Raw genomic sequence first — 19,907 nt, forward strand, 5'->3', positions numbered from 1 at the left:
GAGGCAGGGAGGGCCACATGTGAGTGGTGCTCAGCTTTGTCTGGGTTGAAGGATAAATAAAGCAACAGAAAGACCCTTTGACTTTGCTGACTTTTAGCAACCAGGAACTGCCATTTCAATGCTTGCTTTAGCTTCAAACTTTTTTCTAAAACTAAGGTACAATTTATGTGTAGTAAAGTGGACTGATCTTAAGTGTGCAGTTCAATTGGTGTTGAAAAATGCACATGCCCATCTAAACTACAAATTCTATGAAGATATAGGACATTTCACCTCCCTAGAAGTTCACTGATGCTACTTCCCAGATAATCATCCTCTCCAGAAGCAACTCCTGTTATAATTTCTGCCACTGTGTGTTACTTTTTCCTGTTTTAGAATTTCATGTAATTGTAATTATACAGTATCTATTCTTTTGTGTTAAGATTCTTTTATTTGGTGGGCCTCCCCTGGTGGCTCAGCGGTTGAGCGCTGGGCTGCGAGGCTGCCCGCAGCCTCTGCAGTGCCGGTTCGTTCCCCGGCCACCAGCGAGGGTCCCCCACACACAGACACACACACACACACAAAGATTCTTTTATTTAGCATAATATTAGTGAGATTCATCCATTTTATACCTATTAGTAGTTCCCTTCACTTTTACTACTGCACAGCATTCCATTGTAATCCCTGATATCCCAAGCCACAGTTCATTTTTCCATTCTCCTGGGTGGACATTATATATTTCAAAGAATTCGCCCGAGGTGTATCCCCCCCAAAAGGAAGGATGTCCCATTATCACCAGGTTCTGAACAAGAAGGTGGAGAAATGCGCACACATCTGAAAGAGAATTGAGTGCAGTACAGAAAATTCCATCTTGTTCCCTTGATTCCTCATTTTCCTTTGCCTAGAAATTCCCGATTAGAGAGGTTGGAGAACTTTAAAGATTTTAACTTTTTGATTAATAGTGCCAATTCCTAATCATTTTGTCTCCTATTTCAGTTCTATTTTTTTCCCAAAGTGTTTTTTATCTTTTTTTTTTTTTGTAGGTTTTGCACTTCTGGGAGGACACCCTTGTTTCCTTACCACACAAGATATCCATTTGGGTGTGAATGAAAGTCTCACGGATACAGCCCGGTTTGTAAACCTTCTCTTCAAAGCTTATTTCAGAACCTGATTGATAAATTTCAAAATGAAAATATGCTTCTCTTTAGATAATGGTTTTTCCTCCCAGTGCCCTTGTACTTTTCTCTGCTTTCCTTATTTCCCACTTTCCCTGAGCTTCTGAACATCTCTCCCTCAGACTGGTCACTTTCCATGGGTTAAGATATATATTTTTTCTAAGCAATTTGAACAGGCTTCTGATCATATAAAAATTAAACTTAGGGAGATTTAGAAATCATCATGCATGACTCCTACATTTTGCAGTTCAAGAAACAGAGGTCCAGGGAAATCCACACCTTCAATGACTTATAGCTAGTTAGTATTGAGGCAGGTGGTAATATTAATAGCTAATATTTATCAAGCATTTATTATGGATCAGTCTTTGTTCTAACTCATTTAATTCTTGTAACAATCCAAACAGATTGGCATAAAGAGGTGGAACCACTTAATTAGAAACATACCAGCCACTATAATGCAAACTCTCAAAATATCGATGATTTAGTGTTGTGCAAGTGTTCCTGATTGGGAAGAGGGAAAGACTGATGATTTATGTGGCTGTTCAGGGAGTCTTGATGAGGATGACCCTGCCATCTTTAACACGGACTTTGAAGTCACCCTGGCTATCAACATCCAGCCAGCAGCAAGGGGCCAAGGGCATGGAGAAGAGCTACTTTCTTCCAAGCCACATTAGCAGAAAAGTGACACAAATAATCAAATCTACTCACATTCTATTGGCATCTACTGGTAGCTCCCACCCACCTAGCTGAAAGTAGAGGTGGAAAAAGCTCATAACTCCCATGCAATATTAAAAGACTGCAACTTAGTCTCCCTGACTACTCATGCAGTGCCTTCACCATTCTACCAGGTTGAGGAATACAGAGTAATTATCTTTGTTTAAATATTTTGCCCTCGTCATGGAAAACAAATGATTTTTTTCTGAAAAGTTGGTGCCATAAAGTAATTCCTTGCAGATACTGTCTGCTTTTAATGGCAGCTGCTCTAGTATATACTAAAGAAGCCATCTCATTTGAATTGCTGAATAGATTTCAAATAACTCATCCTTAAAGCTTTTAGTTACATTATTTCATATGGGACTATGTTCAGATTAAGAAGTGTTGTTGTGTTCATCTTCTGGATACAAAGGAAAAGAAGAATAAATAAACACAGATGAGTTATTTTTTCCAAATATGCTGCCACTGACTGGGATGATATTTACCTAATAATTCTGCTTCCATGAAAGTGAAATATACTTTATATTCAAGAGCAAACATTATAAGCTGGTTGAGGAATGATGCTAGGGACACAGCCAGGAGAAGTTTCAGAGGGGATCCTCCACATAGAATCGAATGAATTAATGGTGAATGAGTTATGTGTGAACTAATGATTGGAAAAGCATTGTAATGTATAGCATAGTAATGAGTAATGAGTTGTGAAATGTGAAATGTTGCAAATCACGGAAGCTCCTTAGAGACTCAGCGTCGAGGGTTTTTATTTGGGATGGCTTCATAACATCCTCTGCTCGACATATACCCAAATTTCAAACTCCTGGAAGGAAAGCAGGTCTTCATTTTAAACCACAGCCTGTGTAAGAGCTTTTCAGGCATAGTGAGGCACTCATAGATCCAGGAACAGTGGAAACCCTGCCCAAATCCACATTCCCAGAAGCCAAAGGCCAACACAGCAAGCAGACCTTTCAAAGGAAAGCAGTTAAGTCTGCTATGTTAACTCCGTTCTGTTTAGAGATCACAAGCCTTGAAATGTAACCTAAGATTTGCCCCTTACCTACTCTGTGACCTCCATGGGTGAAAGTTTCTGTGGATCTTAGTTTTCTTTTCATGAAAGAGGGAATTCTGATCCTTAAGGTCCACTTTGACACTGCACTCATGAATCCATGCAAATGTACTAGCCATAAAATGGTAGCCCTCAACCAGAGGTATGACCCAGTGGAAACTGTAGACAGATGCAAGTAATTTGTATGGGGTAAAGAGATTAAATTTTCAGGGCTCAAAAACTCTTTTGAGAGTTATGTTGGGGAGCTTGTTAAGATGCACACCAAGAAATTTGCCATGTGCAGTTTAGGGTTCAGATGGTGTCTGGGAATCTATATTTTCAAAAGAACCCCTAATGATTTTACTGCAAGGGTGGCTGGATCACACTTTGAGTGATCCTGCGTTGGGTGGTTGTATAGTAATCCTGGATTGCTGTGCTGTCAATCTAAGCTAGTGTAACAGTGAGAGCAATGGTCAGGAAGGGACAAATAAACATTTATATGCCTTTATGATAACTGATTGTGAAGGGTAATATTAGCAGATGCAGGGAAATGAAAGCCGTTTCTGCTTTGGGGAGAAAGTGATAGATTAGGTACTAGACATATTGCATTAAGATCGGACAAATATCCACAAACCATTGGAGATAAAGATTGTGGGTTAAGTTGAGAGCTGGAGAAATAGAAATATAAGCTCAGTGGTAGAAAATGAGCTCCAGAGTCTCATTGCGGGAGGATTACAGAAGGCTAAACCTTGAGGAGAGGTGTGGTTAGGGAGGATCAGGAGGAAATTGTCAGGGCAAAAGGAGACTAAAGATAGTGCAATATCAGAAGAGGCCGGAATGGGAGATGGGGAGGTCAGAAAGGGGAGTAACTACTGTGGAAATCTGACTTTCTCTAGTGTACCCCATGACTGCTTAATCTGCCAAAAATATCTGACAAACAAGATATGGCTGAGATGCAGAAATTCAATAAGTCTAAATTGAAGAAGACAAGAGAAATCCACTGCCTTTCACAGAAGCAATTGAACAGAAGCAAGGAAGTGAATCTTAATGACATCTACCCTGCTGATATGCACTGTATGATCCATAGCCATTGCCTCCTTGCTTTCTGCAGAAATTTAACTTTGTAGATGCAAAGAGAATGGATGCTGTTTAAATGACAGGTGCTGACCCTTTCCAATCAAGAGAATAGTGCCCACATGACACTGACCAATGGTGGTGGTTTTCCACATGCCTGTTTGGCTGCTTTGGGGGCCTGGTGGTGTAAAAAAAAGGACTGCACATGGGTATGAGAAGAACCTACGGGGGAATACAGTGAATGTGGCAATAGGGAAAAAGAAAGCAAAGCAAAACTGGGCCAGTCTCCTGAAAGCTGTTAAATGCAATTTTCAAAGTGTCACTTACTTAGTCAAATGATTTAATTATTCATTTATTCAAACATTTATCGAATGCCTGGCTTTTCTTCCAGGCATTGAGAAATGCTGATCAAGTCAAGCAAAATCCTTGTTCAAGTGGAAATTATATTCTAGAGGGAGGAGGTTTTCACTGAACAAATAAAGCATGAATAGAATAGCAATTGAAGTAAGTGCTTTAAGGCAGCTGACGCAGAGTGATCTGTGGGCAGAGAAGCCTACCTGAGAGCGAGTGGTCAGGGAAGGCCTCTCTGAGGGCGTGCTGGACAATCTGAAAACTCACTGATGAGACAAAGCTATGGAAAGAGCAGCACAGATCCAGAGAACTGCTGCTACAAAAGCTTAAGGCAAGAACAAGCTTTATGTGTTCAAAAACAGGGAAGTCAGCAATGTTTCTAAAATCTGCAATCAACATAGCTTAAATCCAAACTTAAAAAAAAAGTACCCCTATGAGTTTATCCCATCTCAGCCACCAAAGGAAGGAAAAAAATCAATCAGACCAGGGAGGAAAAAAAATCAAATACATGGTAAAAGAAATGGTATGCCTCTTCTTTCTGGATTATAATAAAACCTGTTCACTCTTCAAAATAGTGTGGGCAAATTCTCCTTGGCTAACTAGGCCTGAGTTGGGTACTGTTCAATCCGAGGGTGCTAGTGGGGAGGGTCAGGGAGCAGTGAGCCGGAGCTGCCGACCGTCACGTGGAGCTGGTGCCTCTACCGCCCCCCCCCCCCCCCCGCCATTGTCCCCAGGTCCGATGATTCATTAGGAAATGCTGTCTACAGGGGACGCTCATAAGAGACTCAGTGCCCGGGGTTTTTACTGGGGATTGGTCACATAGGCACCCTCTACTCACAAGTACCCAAATTCCACACTCCCAGAAGGGATGCAGGCATTCAGCATAATCTATAATGTTTATACAATTTAGGCCATGAGCCATCCATATTGTTTCTAGAAATGGTGGAAACCCTCCCCAAATTCTATATAGATCCCAGATGCCAGCCAAGGCCGGCTGACCTTGCAAGCAGGCTTTTTGAAGCTAGCCACCTCACGACCACTACGTTCATTATTTTCTGCACAACCAACTCTCATCATTTTTCTGGATTTTGCTAAATGTCCTTTACCCAGATATATTCGAACTGGCAGGGGAATGAATGGATCTTACATCTAAGATTCGAATTGTTTCCTCAGTTCAGTGTAGAAGCCTATCGGGCCAGGCTCCCATTGGACAGAATCAACGATTGCTAACTTTTCTTCTTTGAGAAGTCTCTCTTAACTCTTCCCCACCCTCTAATATGCCAGAAAACACTACACATATGCATTTGTACTCAATTAAATTGGCTTCAAATTTGAGGGTACTTCAGATTTTGTCAGTACTCTGGTACTCTATTGGGTTAAATGTGGAATATTCTGTTTTCCTGGCTCTGGCCTTGTCCTTTTAGATGTGACACTGGAAGTGACACCTTAGCATGACTCAGAACACTGATTCTTTGGAAGTTTAAAATTGGAAGGAACTTGGCAATAGCAGTGGGACATTATCATTCCAGTTTAAGGCTTTGTGTTTCTTCCATAATGACAGCTGTTCCTGCCTAATGCTCTGGGTCCACTATTGAAAGGTGCATAATAGCTTCACAGTCATTTTCACTTTAATACAGTACTTAGTAATGCAGCTTCAGGAACCACGTGTATGAAAGGCTCCACATAAAACCAAATAATGTAACATTCTACTCTAATTACTTTCCCTGTAGAAGTCATTTACTTATGATAGTCATTGCTACAGTAACACTTTGTTGTGTTCTGCCAATGTAAAACTAGTAGAAAGGAAAATCAGCATAAAACACTGTATTAGTCTCCCAGGGTTACCAGACCACAAACTGGGTGGCTTGAAACCACAGAAATTAATTTTCTCACAGTTCCGGAGGCTAGACGGCCAAAATCAGCATGTCAGCAGGGCCGTGATCCCTCTGAAGGCTCTAGAAAGTATCCTTCCCTGCCTCTCCCTACCTGCTGGTGGCTCTCAGCAGTCCTCAGCATCCCTTGGCTTATTGCTGCATCACTTCCAATCTCTACCTCCATCTTTACCTGGGATTCTTCTCTGGATGTTTTTTTGTATCTTCCCCTCTTTTTATGAGGACAGCAGTAATTGACTTAGGGTCTACCTGATTCCACTATAACCACATTTCAGCTAATTACATCTGCAAAGATCCTGCTTCCAAACAAGGTCATATTCTGAGTTTCCAGGTGGATGTGAATTTGGGGGACACCATTCAACCCCGCATAGTCACATACCCCTGTAGCACCGTGGAAAGGTCTCAAATCATTGCCATTCTGTAACTCAAATAATGGAAGTTCTAGAGGGATTTGTGGATGAGACAAAGTCCTCAGGAAAAGTAAACCATTGTCATATTGAAAAGAATATTTTACAAAACTGAGATACTGTTATTAAGATATTCATACCCACGATATTAAGACTCAAAAGTAATATTTTTTAGGTTTCTGGCAAAACATTTTAAAATATTACCACCTAATGGGAAATACGTACCTGACCAGGTACATATAAATTGGTATCTAGTTGGAAATGTGTTCTCTCCATGAATCTTTACAGAGGACCCCCAATAAGCCAGCAGGTATGACAGTTTTATGTTCTCAGGTAAGTGGTAACAAAAGCTAGCTCCTCTCAGTGTGAACTGTGATATTTCATACTTTAGAGACAGTTCGCCATAGTGTAAAGAGCAGGAGCTTTGAAGCAAGGTCAGGCAGGCTTCACTCCAAGTCACAGCTCACACCACATTGGCCCTGTAGTTTGGACCAATTGCTTCTCAGTACAGGTGTCCTCAGCTGTAAAAGAGTTACAAATACTTATCTTAATGAGTTATATGAGGATCAATGAGAAAATGCTTATAAAGGACAAGCACACAAAAGAAATCCAAATGATATGGGTTGAATAAAGTAGTGACTTAACTCAATGTCAGGAGAGGCTCTGACTCAATTGCAGCCATTTCTGTGGTTTCCTATCAACTTACGCTGACCCAACACTGAAATTCCCTTTTTTTAAAAGATTTATTTATTTATACAAGAACTGGGGTGCAGGTCAGAGGCGCAGGAAGGTGAGAGAATTCACCAGAGATAGTGCTGGGAGCAGAACAGGCAGACGGACCAAAGACGCTGCTGAGGGGAGCAGTGGGTGCGACAGGAGAGGCCTGCCACGCCATGTGGGTTTCTTCCTGGCCAGCTGGGAATCGAACCTGCACTGCAGAAGTTGCAGACAGCTTCACGGCTCAGCGCTCAACCCCCTGTGCCACCGGGGAGGCCCAACACTGAAATTCCTATAGCACATTTAGAGCTCATTCTCAATGCCATTTCTCCCTACCTGTTTATCTCTGAAGTCCTCTAATCTAGAAACTAACTTCTAAGGGAGAATGATCTGGCTATTATAGGAAGCTTTGTGAATAAGATGCATATGCAATTTCATTTACCATCCCAGGCTTCTTTCTGGTGTCTTTTAAATGACACCAGTCATTTAAGAGGAGCCCATCTAGTTTTGCTGATATAAGTAAAATGCTGGGTGCAGATATTCGAGGGCTGGACTATTCTCCCTCCCAGGGGGAGACTGAGTCAGAAAATTTATTTCTTGACCAAGTACAATGGGGATTAAAGTCTATGCCTCTTAGTTCTCAGCCAGTTTCAATGAAAAGTAAGAATAGTAAACATCCAGGTTTTGAAAATGATTACAGGATTCTCAGTGATATCAATATGCACAACCAAAGATTGCTCCCTCTGTTTACGAGTCAGCTATTCAGTTGATAGATGTCATTGACAAATACTGGAATTCAGGGGGCACACAGTCTGATGCAAGGCAGGGTGGGGACAGAGGGAGGAATGCATTGGCTGGACCCTTTAGGAATGCAACTTTGGCTTTTGCAACACATCTACCATGTTCCAATAATTTAGGAACAATTCAACTCCTCCTAAGAGTATGAAGCTGTGTGATTGTCCACCTTACCAAATCCACACTTGTTCTTGAGATCTGTCTCAGTACACTATAGCTGTTTTTTTTTGTATTTGTTTATATGTTCTCAGTATTGCACAGACTCTGTACTTGCCCCTTCTGGAGCCAAGGGGGCACATTGCTTATGGTGCTTTTTGGTTTTATTCTGGCCTTCTGGCTATTTTGGTTAATTGTCAAACAAGTTTTGATCTTATACTAAAGGAGAAAAAATAAAAATAGTAACAGAAACTTGAGGTAGGAAAAGTCTTTATGGGTTATTTAGATCAACCATTCTTCTCATATCTCCTTCACACCATTTCTTCAAAATTGTCCTTGAGTCTGCATGAAATTATCCAGTGTCAGGACACTCTACATTCTGAGCTATCTTGTTCCATTTTTATGCCCTTTGGCTGTTCGGACAAGTTTATTCAATCTGACTGAGAGTTTTCTTTTAAATTGAATTGAAATTGGTCTTGCTATGACTTGCTCTTCTCAATGTTCTGGTTTTTAGTATCTTTATCAGCTTATGACTTTAATATATTTAAAAATTTCAACTCATTGCAGTCATTTTTCTGATTGCGGCTCATGTGATCCATCTTCCACTTGGCTACTGGGTCATTGTGACATTACTATATTAGTCTTTAGTAAAACTCTTTTCTTTTTGACATGGTGAGATATCCCAAATGAATTTTTCACATTTCTTCACCAAGACCAAGAATTAGCCATTGCTCTAAGAAGTCATCATTCATTTTCAATTGCTATCAAAAATCATGTTTACAAGAAATTTCCTTTTTTTAGAATGAGACATTTTCTCTGGGTTTTAGAGTAATACTCCCTTTGGTAGACAAAGAGATTTAAAAATATAGGTAGACCCACAAATACTGCCACTATCCAGAAATAATTTAGGCTAGTGTTATCACCTGAACCATCTTTCTATTTAAAGTCCTAGGTCATACCTCTCTTTTTTCTAAACTGCAGGAAAAAAGGCAGTGGTGGGTGGTGGGTGGGGAATAGACCAAGTTTTAACATTTATGCAAAAATCAAGCTGAACATACATTTTAACTTGTTGATTATTTTTAAAGCTTCTAATAGTGGCTATTAAGCATCTAAGCAAAAAACTTTAGATTGGGGTAATTCAGATTTTGCAAAAGGTATTTTGCTACCATTGTTGACAGATGCCTAAGACTGTCTGCAAAGCTGCAGGAATCCACTGAAAGGCAAATAGAACTATATATATATTCTGCAGAAATGAAAAGAGACAAAAATGAAAAGTCATTACAGAGCCAGAGAGTACTTTTAACTTGTCAACCTTTCATTTGTAGCACGTATAACACAGCTCTTACCATGTTTAAAGCAGAGCTTCTAAATTGATGGAGAGCTATATAAAGGCCAGATTACTGTTAATGTGCTGTTACTACAGCTCTAGTTACAGGTTTGTCATTGTTTCCAGAGAAAAGGTGATTTTTACTTCTTTTTAAAGCTTTTCAGTTGCTTGGAATAAGAAAAATAAGAATGGAGCTTTCTGTTTTGTAGCATCTTTAAACTTAAAGTAGAAAGCAATGTCATGGACAATATGAATTGTCTATTAGGATGTTTAGTATCTTTGTTCTCCGAGTGATTCCAAGGTGAAAACAACCTGAGAGCTTCTCGTGTTTCCCATATCATTGATTCCACTTCACCTTCAGCTTCTATAGCTGACAGGGGATTGAAGTGGCATTTTCTAGCAAGCTTTATAGCACTCTCTTTGCCCATAGATGCTTTAATGTTCAAGGGGCTTTTTGTGCTTATATAGGAATATTCTTTACAGTCCAATCTATTAGCCTCATGAGTTGATCAAACATTTAGAATTCCTTTAAAGGTAAAGTAGCAAACACCGCTCAGTGGTTTCAAAGTGTTCCCAAACCATTAGCAGGAGTGATGCCTGGGAGCTTGCTGGAAATGCAGATTCCTTTGGCCCCAACCCTGACCTACTGAATGAGAGACACAAGTGTCTGTGTTTTTAATGCTCTTCTGGCGACCCTGCTGTATTTTCAAGTTTCAAGACCATTGTTTTAAATATTCACATATGTAGTGCCAGGAAGGGCACAGAGCAGGTTTTCTACGATTCGGCAGACAGGTACAGGAGAGTCATGGAGCCCTCCATGGCTTTCTCAGGCTTTTATTGAGCTTTTACATGTAGTGCAGCAACAAGATACAGGCAGCAGGGGTGCTGGGGGGGGCCAGGAGGCTGGAAGGCCTCCAGGCCCCCAGCAAGTCTCCACTCTGGGCTTCTCTGGCTTTCTGTCTCCCCTTCTCTCTCTCCTGCCTCCTCCCCTGCTTCTCTTGGCAGATATCTCAATAACGCACCTTTGGCCCACAGAAGTAAAGAACACAACTTATAACAATGTAACAAATGCAGGCCCCACCATTAGGCAGAGCAATCCTAATGGTGGGAGGGCAGAAAAACCTGAAAACCTTGATGGTTTGGGTTCCATGAGCCGGGTCTTTGGGTTACCTGTAAGAAAAGATTTGGCTGAACACAAGTTTAACCAGGAGATGAAGATGTTTCCACAGACACAAGCAGGCGAAAGGTACCTTTTAAAAGAACTGGTTTATGAGGAAAAGGAGAAAGAAAACAAGAGGCACCTGAGTAGTGACAGAGGGTCAGGAGAGCTGCCCTTTGCCAGAGCAGAAATTGCACTGAGGAAGTGTTCTTCTTTGGGGAAGGGGTTCATTCTTTATGTAATTACTATCTATTGTTACCTTAATCACTTCTAGGGTGTGACCAGGTTGCTTTGTAAAGACCAGTGATTCTCTACACTGGCCTCCATCTCCACCCCACCCCCAACCTCTGGTCTAAGCCTCCTGGATACTTGCTATAGCAGTCTGAGCCTACAGATTTTCTTTCTATAGCTCCTTTAACACTGTGTTAATCATTTCTACCCCCACATCCAGTTTCTGGTCTTGTAAAGCTTCCATCCGAGAAATTTTCTACTCTTAGCCCCCATCACTACTATACAACCACTAAATCAAATATATACAAAAGGAACAGCACAAGTCTCCTCAGCCATTGAAACTTTGATTGCAAACAAAATCAAATGCTTTTAAACATTTAATTTCATCAGAAACCTACCATTACAGATTTCCTTGAGTGCACTAAACATTTTAAAAAGGAAAAGAACCACATAAAATACACCTTGATTCAGAACTGAATCTGTGGCCATATATCCCTGAAAGTGCTGATCTGGCCTGATTATGTTAGCAGGCAGCATGAGCAGCATCCAGGAACCCCAAACCTGTTTGCTCTAAATGGGTTTTGCCATCTGCCGCATAAAGACAAACATACTCTTAGTGCATAAGATCTTCAATAGAAGAGAACATTAATACAAATAGTGTGCAATAGAGAGAAAGGAAAAACTATAGTTAAAGGAGTTTTTCCACGAAACAACATAAGTTATTCCTCCCCTTTTTATTACATATCCAGACAAACTGGGTTGGCCCAAAGGGGGGTGGCACAGAGGCCCAAAATCTTGTCCCACGTCTAAGGCAGTTTCTGGTGGGGAACCATAGGAGAGGGGCAGAAGGAATTAGACAAATCTTTAAAGAAAGGCGCAACATCAAAATATAAGTCAACATAAAGGCTGCCATTGTTAAACTCCTCAGGGATCTCTCACCCATGGCTGTTTCAAGTGTCCCCTTCCATGTACCCCAAGTCCCTGGTACAAGTCCAAGGCTGCAAAGCAAGCACAGCTTCTTCTTTATCTGTCTCTCTTCTCCGTGTACCTCCTCCACGTCTTCTAGTCTTCTCTTTTCTGTCTCTTCTGTCTTTTAAGCTTCTGCTGGCTGCTCAGCTCCACCCTCCCTTGGGTGGGGCAGGGCACCAGGAACATCCCCTATCTGGGATTACACTGTTAAAATTACAGAACTGATTAATATTTTAAAGCAAAACTGGGCACCCTGCCATTCATATAGATTCATTTTGTTTTACATTCTTATCCTGCCTTTTATCTTAGCCTTACATGGTCCTGGAAATGCGCACTTCTACACATTGTTGTGTGGTCAGGAACGCTACAAGGAACTATGTTTTTTCAGGGTTCATGTAATTTACCATCTCAATCACCCCATCACAAGATCCTTAATTTAATTACATCTGAAAAATTCCCTTTGCCATGTAAGTAAGGTAGATTCACAGGTTCTTGTGACGGTATATCAGGCTGAAACTGGAGGCATGGGGATCAAAGAATTCACCAGAGACAGAGTGGAGAATAGAAAAGGTGGATTTATTGAAATACCCTGCAAGGGAGCAGGGGGTGAGATGGGAGAGATTTGTGCACCAATAAGGATTTTAGGCTCTCTTTTATACTCTGCTTTGGTGGTGTTGTAGAAATAAATTCTAGCCTTCTACCCAGGCAGAGGAAGAACAAGCAGTACTTCAGGAATGGTGAGGTCAGGAGAAGCTTTATTACTCATGCATGAGGTCCCACACCTGGGTAGCCCGTAAGGTCTGAGCACCCATTTAAAGACCAAGGGTTTCTTTTATGCACAACTGTCTCCATATCTGTTACATTGATAGCATCGTTTTTCTGCAGGTACAACCATTTGTGGCAAAGTCCCCAGACACCGGGGTGGGGGTGGGGTGCAAGGCAAGGAGGGAAAGATGCAGGCATTCGGGGATGGCCTTGGAGAGATAGACCAGCTAGTTGGCTGCCCGACCTTGTAGATAAGAGTGCTGAGGCCCTGGCCATGAATCTTGAAAGGGAAGGAGCTGTAAGTAAGCAAACTTGTTAATCATGCCTGCATTGGAGTGTCCATTGTGTTACAGGGCAGGGAGAGAGGCAGTCCAAACCCTGCAAACCTGCCTATTCTAAATGGGTTCTGCCATCCGCAGCATCAACACAAAAACATGTAAGACTTTAATGGGGAGGAACTTTAATAAAACTAGGAAACAATACAGGAAAGGCAAAGAATCTAGTTTCTAAATGAAGCACCCAAAGTTACCCGTCCCCTTGTGGGTAAAACTCCATCCAAATGGGATTGGCCCAGAGCAAGGCCCCAAAGCCTGCCCCAAGTCCAAAGCATCTTCCAGTGGGGACCCACAGAAAAGGATCAGAAACAACCAGACAAGTCCAGAAGGAAAAGAGCAAAATCAAAATCAAGATAAAAGCTGTCATTGTCTCCTCCCCATGGGTCTCACCCACATCTGTGTCACCCAGTCCACGACCAAAAGACAAGCGCAGTTTCTTCACATGTCTCTCAGCTCCATGCGCCTCCTCCAGGTGTCCTTCTGGATCTCCATCCTGCTTCCTTCCTTCCTCAGTCTCCTCTGCAGCCTCTTCTCTTCCTGCTCAGCTCCACCCTCCATTTGGGTGGGGCAGGGAACCTGGAACCTCCCCCTTTTCTGGGGACCACCCTGTTACAATTGCACCTGGGCTGGAAGTTCTGCTGGAATCTTTATTAGATTCATTTGCTCAAAAATATATTTTCTCATCAGTGAGCTTTCTAACTTGGGGTGGCATTTTGCCTCAGTTATTTGCTGGGATGTCTGGTCTTGGGTGCTGGCCTTTGCCACAGGATGTGTCCTGGCCCTGCTTCTGCATTCCCAGACCAGGGCTGGTTTTGCTGGTCAGGGTGTTCTGGCTTTCGGCCTGGTTTCCATGGCAACCGTATCATTTACTTATCTATTCAAGCCTCCTAAACCTGCCTGCTGGGCCCAGAGTGGGGACTTAGTTTTTAACCTTATTAAATGGTAAGGACAGTCCTGGGTATTAGGATTTGGACATCTTTGGGGGAGCTGAGTAGACAGACATTATTCTATCTATTACAGAATCCTTATTACTGATTTTCATATAAATTCTGATTTTTTTTAGAAATTAAAAGATGAAGGATTCTTTCAGTTTTGTTTGTTTTCAGTTTTTGGCAGGTCATGGTTAATATTTTCATGATAGATTAACCTGCCTTGCTTTCAATATTTTAGAATGTATGGCTAATTTATTGGCATTACATTTTTTGTAAGTTGGCTCATCAAAAGGTTTCCCTCCCAAAGAGACAGGAAAGTGAGTCTGAAAACTTAGATTTCTTCTTCAGGATAGTTAACTGAATTATTAATGGGAAGGAATGGTTGTGTCATCTTTCTTATTGGAATTGTATGTGGTAACTGGTATAGTAAATGCGGGATTTCTCTTCATCCTCACTTTATGTAAAACCACAAATGCTGTCCGTTGAGAAAATAGTCTCAAATATTTCTAGGACTGTTTGACTTATTTGTTATGTTAATTATTTGTGGTTCACACAGATTAAAATAGCACATATCTATACTTTATGAACAGAAATATACCTAACAAAATCCCACAAAGCATGTTATCTATAGTTATATATACACACTTTCCTACGTCGGTAAATAAATTTACATGCGTGTGGGGATAACTATCCTTCTTTGTAGTGTAACTAATTTTTATATATTTTCTTTACATTCATTATTATCTTCTGAGCATCATAAACTTTCCCAGCACAAATTGTTTTATTTAATGATTTTACTACTATATATGATCGACAGATGTGAGCTCCTTTAAGTTAATTCTTTTTCCTTATAGCACTGCCCCTGCCATTTAAAAAATCACTCTTTCTGGTAACAGAGTGATATAGAGCTATAGTGATTTTCTCCTGCCTAAGGATATAGTGAATCTCCACTCTTTCTGGGCTCTCTGCTTCTTTGCTGCTACGGTTCTACTACTCTCTACTTTTTCTACTGCTCTGGTTCTGCTGGCAACCCTGTGAGGCCACCCTTTTATGCCCAGCCTCTCAGCCCAGGTGCACCCACTTACGCATGCCTGCACCCTACTTCTGATGGCACACATATAAGAACACAGTTGTCTATCATTAATACTAATGGCAGGAGGGCGGAAAATCCTGACAATTTTCACTTACCCTACACTAGGGTTTTAGGGAAAGAATGAATGGTACTTTCAAAAGTATGGTGGCCTCAAGTCCCTCTATTAGGATCTCAGTCGAGTTTTAATATGCAAATGACTTACCTGGAGACCTTGATACAACACAGATACTGCTCAGCAAAGGGAATGGGGCCCGTGAGTCTGCAAGTCTAACAAGTTTCCAGATGATGCTCTTGCTGTTGATCTGAGAATCAGGCTTTGGCTGCACATTAGAATCTCCTGGAAAGTTTAAAAAAATATTGATCACTAGGTCTCACCCCTAGATATTCCATTTTTCTGACATAATCAATAGATATTATGACCTCAACATCAAGAATTTTAAAAACTCTGCAGGTGATTTTCCTGTGCAGCAAAATTTGAAAACCCCTGTTGTAGACAAAAGTTAACCAACATTACTTGTTTTGCAAGAAAAATTCTACAGTGGCTCTCTTATTCAACTATTTCATGGCACAATATACAATGTGCTTAGATAGTTCAAAACATTGGCTTCCAAATCTTGAACTTGCTACTATGCCCCAACATGAGGCATTTTTTATCAGAAGTGGTAAAATAAGCAAAGTAGATATAATACAGAAAATTTCATAAAGCTAAATTCATTCAATTTCTAGGATAATATTTTTTTAAAAGATTTATTTATTTATTTATACAAGAACCAGGGTACAGGCCAGATTCACAGAAGGGTGAGAGAATTCACCAGAGACAGAGTGGGGAACTGAACAGGCAGACTGACGAAATACACTGCTGAGGGGAGCAGCGGGTGCAACAGGAGAGGTCTGCTGCACCGTGTGGGACTCTTGCCGGCAGGCCGGGATCAAACCAGTGCTGCAGAGACTGTGGACGGCTTCACAGCGCTGCGCTCAACTGCCTGCGCCACCAGGGGAGGCCCTCTAGGATAATTTTTTGACATTACATAATTTTTACCTTCTTTTGGGGTCAAAATGTATTTGTTTAATTAAGTGGAGATATTATATGTGTTTATTTGCTTGTTTTTATGCCATTAATTTGCTAAACAAGAAGTTGGGAATCTTATATTGATATTCATAGGTTTTTGGAAATTTTGCTGACTTATAAAATCTGAAAATTTGGGAACTATGGTATGAGAATCAGTGAAGGTTTTAAATTGTTGATCCTATAATCCCTGAGGGCAGGGATTTTTTTTTTTTGAGTACTTTTATCTTTTTTTTAAGCAACAATATTTCCCTACCAAATGAGTAAATGACATATCGCATACATATACATGGACTAATTTCCATATAATGATTAAAATATAAATTTACAAAGGCCTTACTGAACACGTACTAGCTTTTAGTTTTTTGGCATTCTATTTTTTAAAATTGATTTTACATTGGTTTACAACATTATATAGGTTTCAAGGGTGTAGTGTCATACCTCCATAAATGTACATACCATATCATGCCTGCCACCAAGATCTAGTATCATCCACCATTTTCAAACTGACTCCTTCTACTCCTTCCTTCCACCACCCTTCCTCTTTCCCCCTGGTAACCACCATTTGGTAATGAGTCTGAATTATGCTTGGTGAGTTTCGTCTATTCCTTTCCCCCACTTTTTGACTTTTTTCCACTTAGCATCATCACCTCAAGTTCTATCCATGTTACAGAAGTCCAGCATGTCATCATTTTAAATAGCTGAATAGTATTCCATTGAAAATATATGCCACAATTTCTTTATCCAGTCACCTCTCTATGGGCATTTAGGTGATTTCCATATCTTGGCTACTGTGAAAAGTGGTGCAATGGACATAGGGGTGCAAATATCTTTTTGAATAACTGTTCTCATATTTTTTGGATAACTATCAAGAAGTAGAATTGCTGGATCATATGGTAATTCAATGCTTATTTTTTTGAGGTTGTCTATTGAGGCTGTGACAATTTATATTCCCCCCAATAGTGTATGTAAGAGGGTTCCTTTTTCTCCATACCCTCACCAACACCTATTGTTTCTAGTCTTTTTGCTACAGACAATTCTCACAGGTGAGGTGGTTAACTCATTGTAGTCTTGATGTTATGAACTTTCTTTTGGAAATAGATGTAGATTTCCAAATATATGGAAATTAATATTCATTACTTTTTAATCTCTTACTATAAATAAAGCATCACACTATGCCATTTTCATAGATTAACTCATGTGATCCTCATAATATCTATTCAATGAAGTAGATATTGTTATCTCCATTTACAGATGAAGAAATTAAATCATAGAGAAATAAAATATGTCACACAGGTAGTAAGTTACAGGACCAGAATTAGAACTCAAGACTAACTGAATACCTCTAATCATGATTGTATACTCAATATAACTGTATCATGAGAGACTTTCCAAAACAATTTTTTTGCCAATAAAAAAGTTCCTTAAAAATGGAAATTGTTAGAAGCCCTTGTTGTGTGTGTGTGTGTGTGTGGGACCCTTTAAGTCATAGGAAGAAGCCCAGATTTTTAAACAAAAGCCTGAGACTTTACCTGAGGGACCACCATCACTCTGACACATGGAGAGAACACAAAATCTGAATTCCAGGTTCTCCTTCCAAATTTTTATCATCCGCAAATTTGAGGTGATGTGTAGTAATGGTAAGAGCATGAGCCTTTGAGTTAAACTGACTTTGACTGAATATAAGTATAATTCGTGTATGACGTGGGGCAGTTACTTAACCTTTCTGAGTCTTGGGACCTTGAAAAATAAAATGATATCCGTCTTTCTGTGTGTTTTTTGAATTCATGGCAACAATTTTTCTTGCTTTCTTGGTGGTTTGTGTGTGTGTGTGTGTGTGTGTGTGTTTTGCAGGGTGTTGAGCATTTGTAGTTTGTTTGTTTGTTTTTTTCAGAGATGCTGATAGTTATGCAGAGTGCAAGGGCAGCGGTCAGTGTCAGCCCCTGTCAGAGTTCACTGCTGGCAGTGTCAATTCAAATTCACTGAGAAGCAGACTCCAAGATGGACTTAGGGTGCAAGATATTTATTGAGGGAAACACCTGTCAAGGGTTAAGCAAAGGAAGCAGGAGGAGGCAGGTGGAGATCCTGCAAATCTGACCTCATAAAAGGAGAGAAGGGGGCCTCCCCGGTGGCGCAGCGGTTGAGCGCTGGGTTGCGAAGCTGCCCGCGGCCTCTGCAGCGCCGGTTCGATCCCCGGCTGCTCCCCGGCCACCGGAGGAGGGTCCCGCATGGCGCGCAGACCTCTCCTGCCGCCCACTGCTCCCCTCAGCAGTGTACTTCGCTTCTGCCTGCTCTGCTCCTCGCTCTGGCTCTGGTGAATTCTCTCGCCCTCCCGCGCTTCTGGCTGTGCCCAGTGCATGTATGGACAAGCAAGCAAACAAGCAAATAAATAAATAATTAAAACATGCCTCTATTAAAAAAAAAAAAGGAGAGAAGGAAGGAAGGAAGGAGTAGGGTTGGAAGGCCTCAGGTGGCAGCACAGCTTGGTCTTAATGGGAAGACCCAGCACAAGGATTGCTCATCAGAGAAATCCCATGTCAGGCAGAAGGCCCAGCTCCTGTACTCCCAGCATGCTCAGTCTTTGGCTCAAATAGGCTGGGGAGAGTGTGACCTCGCTGGCAGCGTTGCAGCAGATCCCAAAGGTGTAGCAGTCGGAGACTGTCAGCTAATAATGCTCCTTCCAGAAGGTTCCCTCTCATCGGGCAATCTGAGTAGGCACATCCATGGCTGCCACGTTGGAACTTTCAGTTTTATACTGAAAATATGTAGTTTTCTCTGGGGTGATGCAAAGGAAAATGATCCACATGCAAAGAAAGTACCCATAAGGTCATTAATGTTTCTTTATATATCTTCCTCTTGGTCTTGTCACTTTTAACTTTACTAACTGCTGCTTAAAAATTATAATTCATCGTCACAACTGCTGGACCAAAATTGATTTCTCATCTCTGTATATAATAGCAAAATCATGAGTGGAGCAACATCTGGCTTTTTAAATGACTACATGTTTAATATTAACCTTTAAATAGCTCATGTTGACAGATAGTTATAACATTAAAAATTCTAATTTTATTAGCATTTCTTATTACTGTTTAAGATCCTTATTAAAGAAGGAACTATTAAGCATAATTAACATAGATTATCTTTTCTTGGTTTGCCGCAGTGTGCTGTCTGGCATGACAGATGCAGTGTTGGCTCGAGTGTATAAACAATCAGATCTGGTCACCCTGGCTAAGGAAGCATCCATCCCAATTGTCAATGGACTGTCAGATTTGTACCATCCTATCCAGATCCTGGCTGACTACCTCACGCTCCAGGTTGGTTTATTTCTTTGCCTCACACAAGGGTCAGAGCAACAAATGGTTCCTGACTAGCGCTAAATGGAACCATTTAAATCATAGTACTTGTGTTCTGTTTTCAAATATCATCTTGACAAAGAGTTACAGCATGTGTGCATGCTAGATTTCCGAGGAAAACAAAGCATTGTTAAAAACAGATTACAAGATCCCTTCTGTTCTCAGTCCTATTTCCAACCTCTCTTAGCCTGTTCTCATCCCATGTTCTTTCAATCACTTTGCTTTTGGGTGCCATATTTGACACAATGGATGAATAGGGAATGCCGGAGCAAAGAGAATGGCAAAGCTTTATGTGATCCCACATACATCAGACTACGTGGCAGGGAAGGAAGACTGAGGGACTGTGCTTTGAATATTCAAAATGGTCAATTATTGCATCGC

At 40.9% G+C, this 19,907-nt stretch overlaps 1 protein-coding gene across 3 annotated transcripts in view; it reads left to right on the forward strand.

The window, feature by feature from the left end:
• The window catches only part of OTC (ornithine transcarbamylase), a gene marked incomplete at both ends in the record, with an annotated part of 57,916 nt that overhangs the window by 20,408 nt on the left and 17,601 nt on the right, over positions 1–19,907 (forward strand). For all 3 annotated transcript variants that reach the window (XM_084258353.1, XM_084258355.1, XM_084258354.1), the window contains 2 exons: positions 1,020–1,107; positions 19,334–19,487. In XM_084258353.1, the coding sequence (XP_084114479.1) occupies positions 1,020–1,107; positions 19,334–19,487 (242 nt within the window). The remainder of the gene's footprint in view (positions 1–1,019; positions 1,108–19,333; positions 19,488–19,907) is intronic.

The sequence above is a fragment of the Talpa europaea genome (assembly GCF_964194135.1).
Source record: "Talpa europaea genome assembly, chromosome: X".
Taxonomy (NCBI): domain Eukaryota; kingdom Metazoa; phylum Chordata; class Mammalia; order Eulipotyphla; family Talpidae; genus Talpa; species Talpa europaea.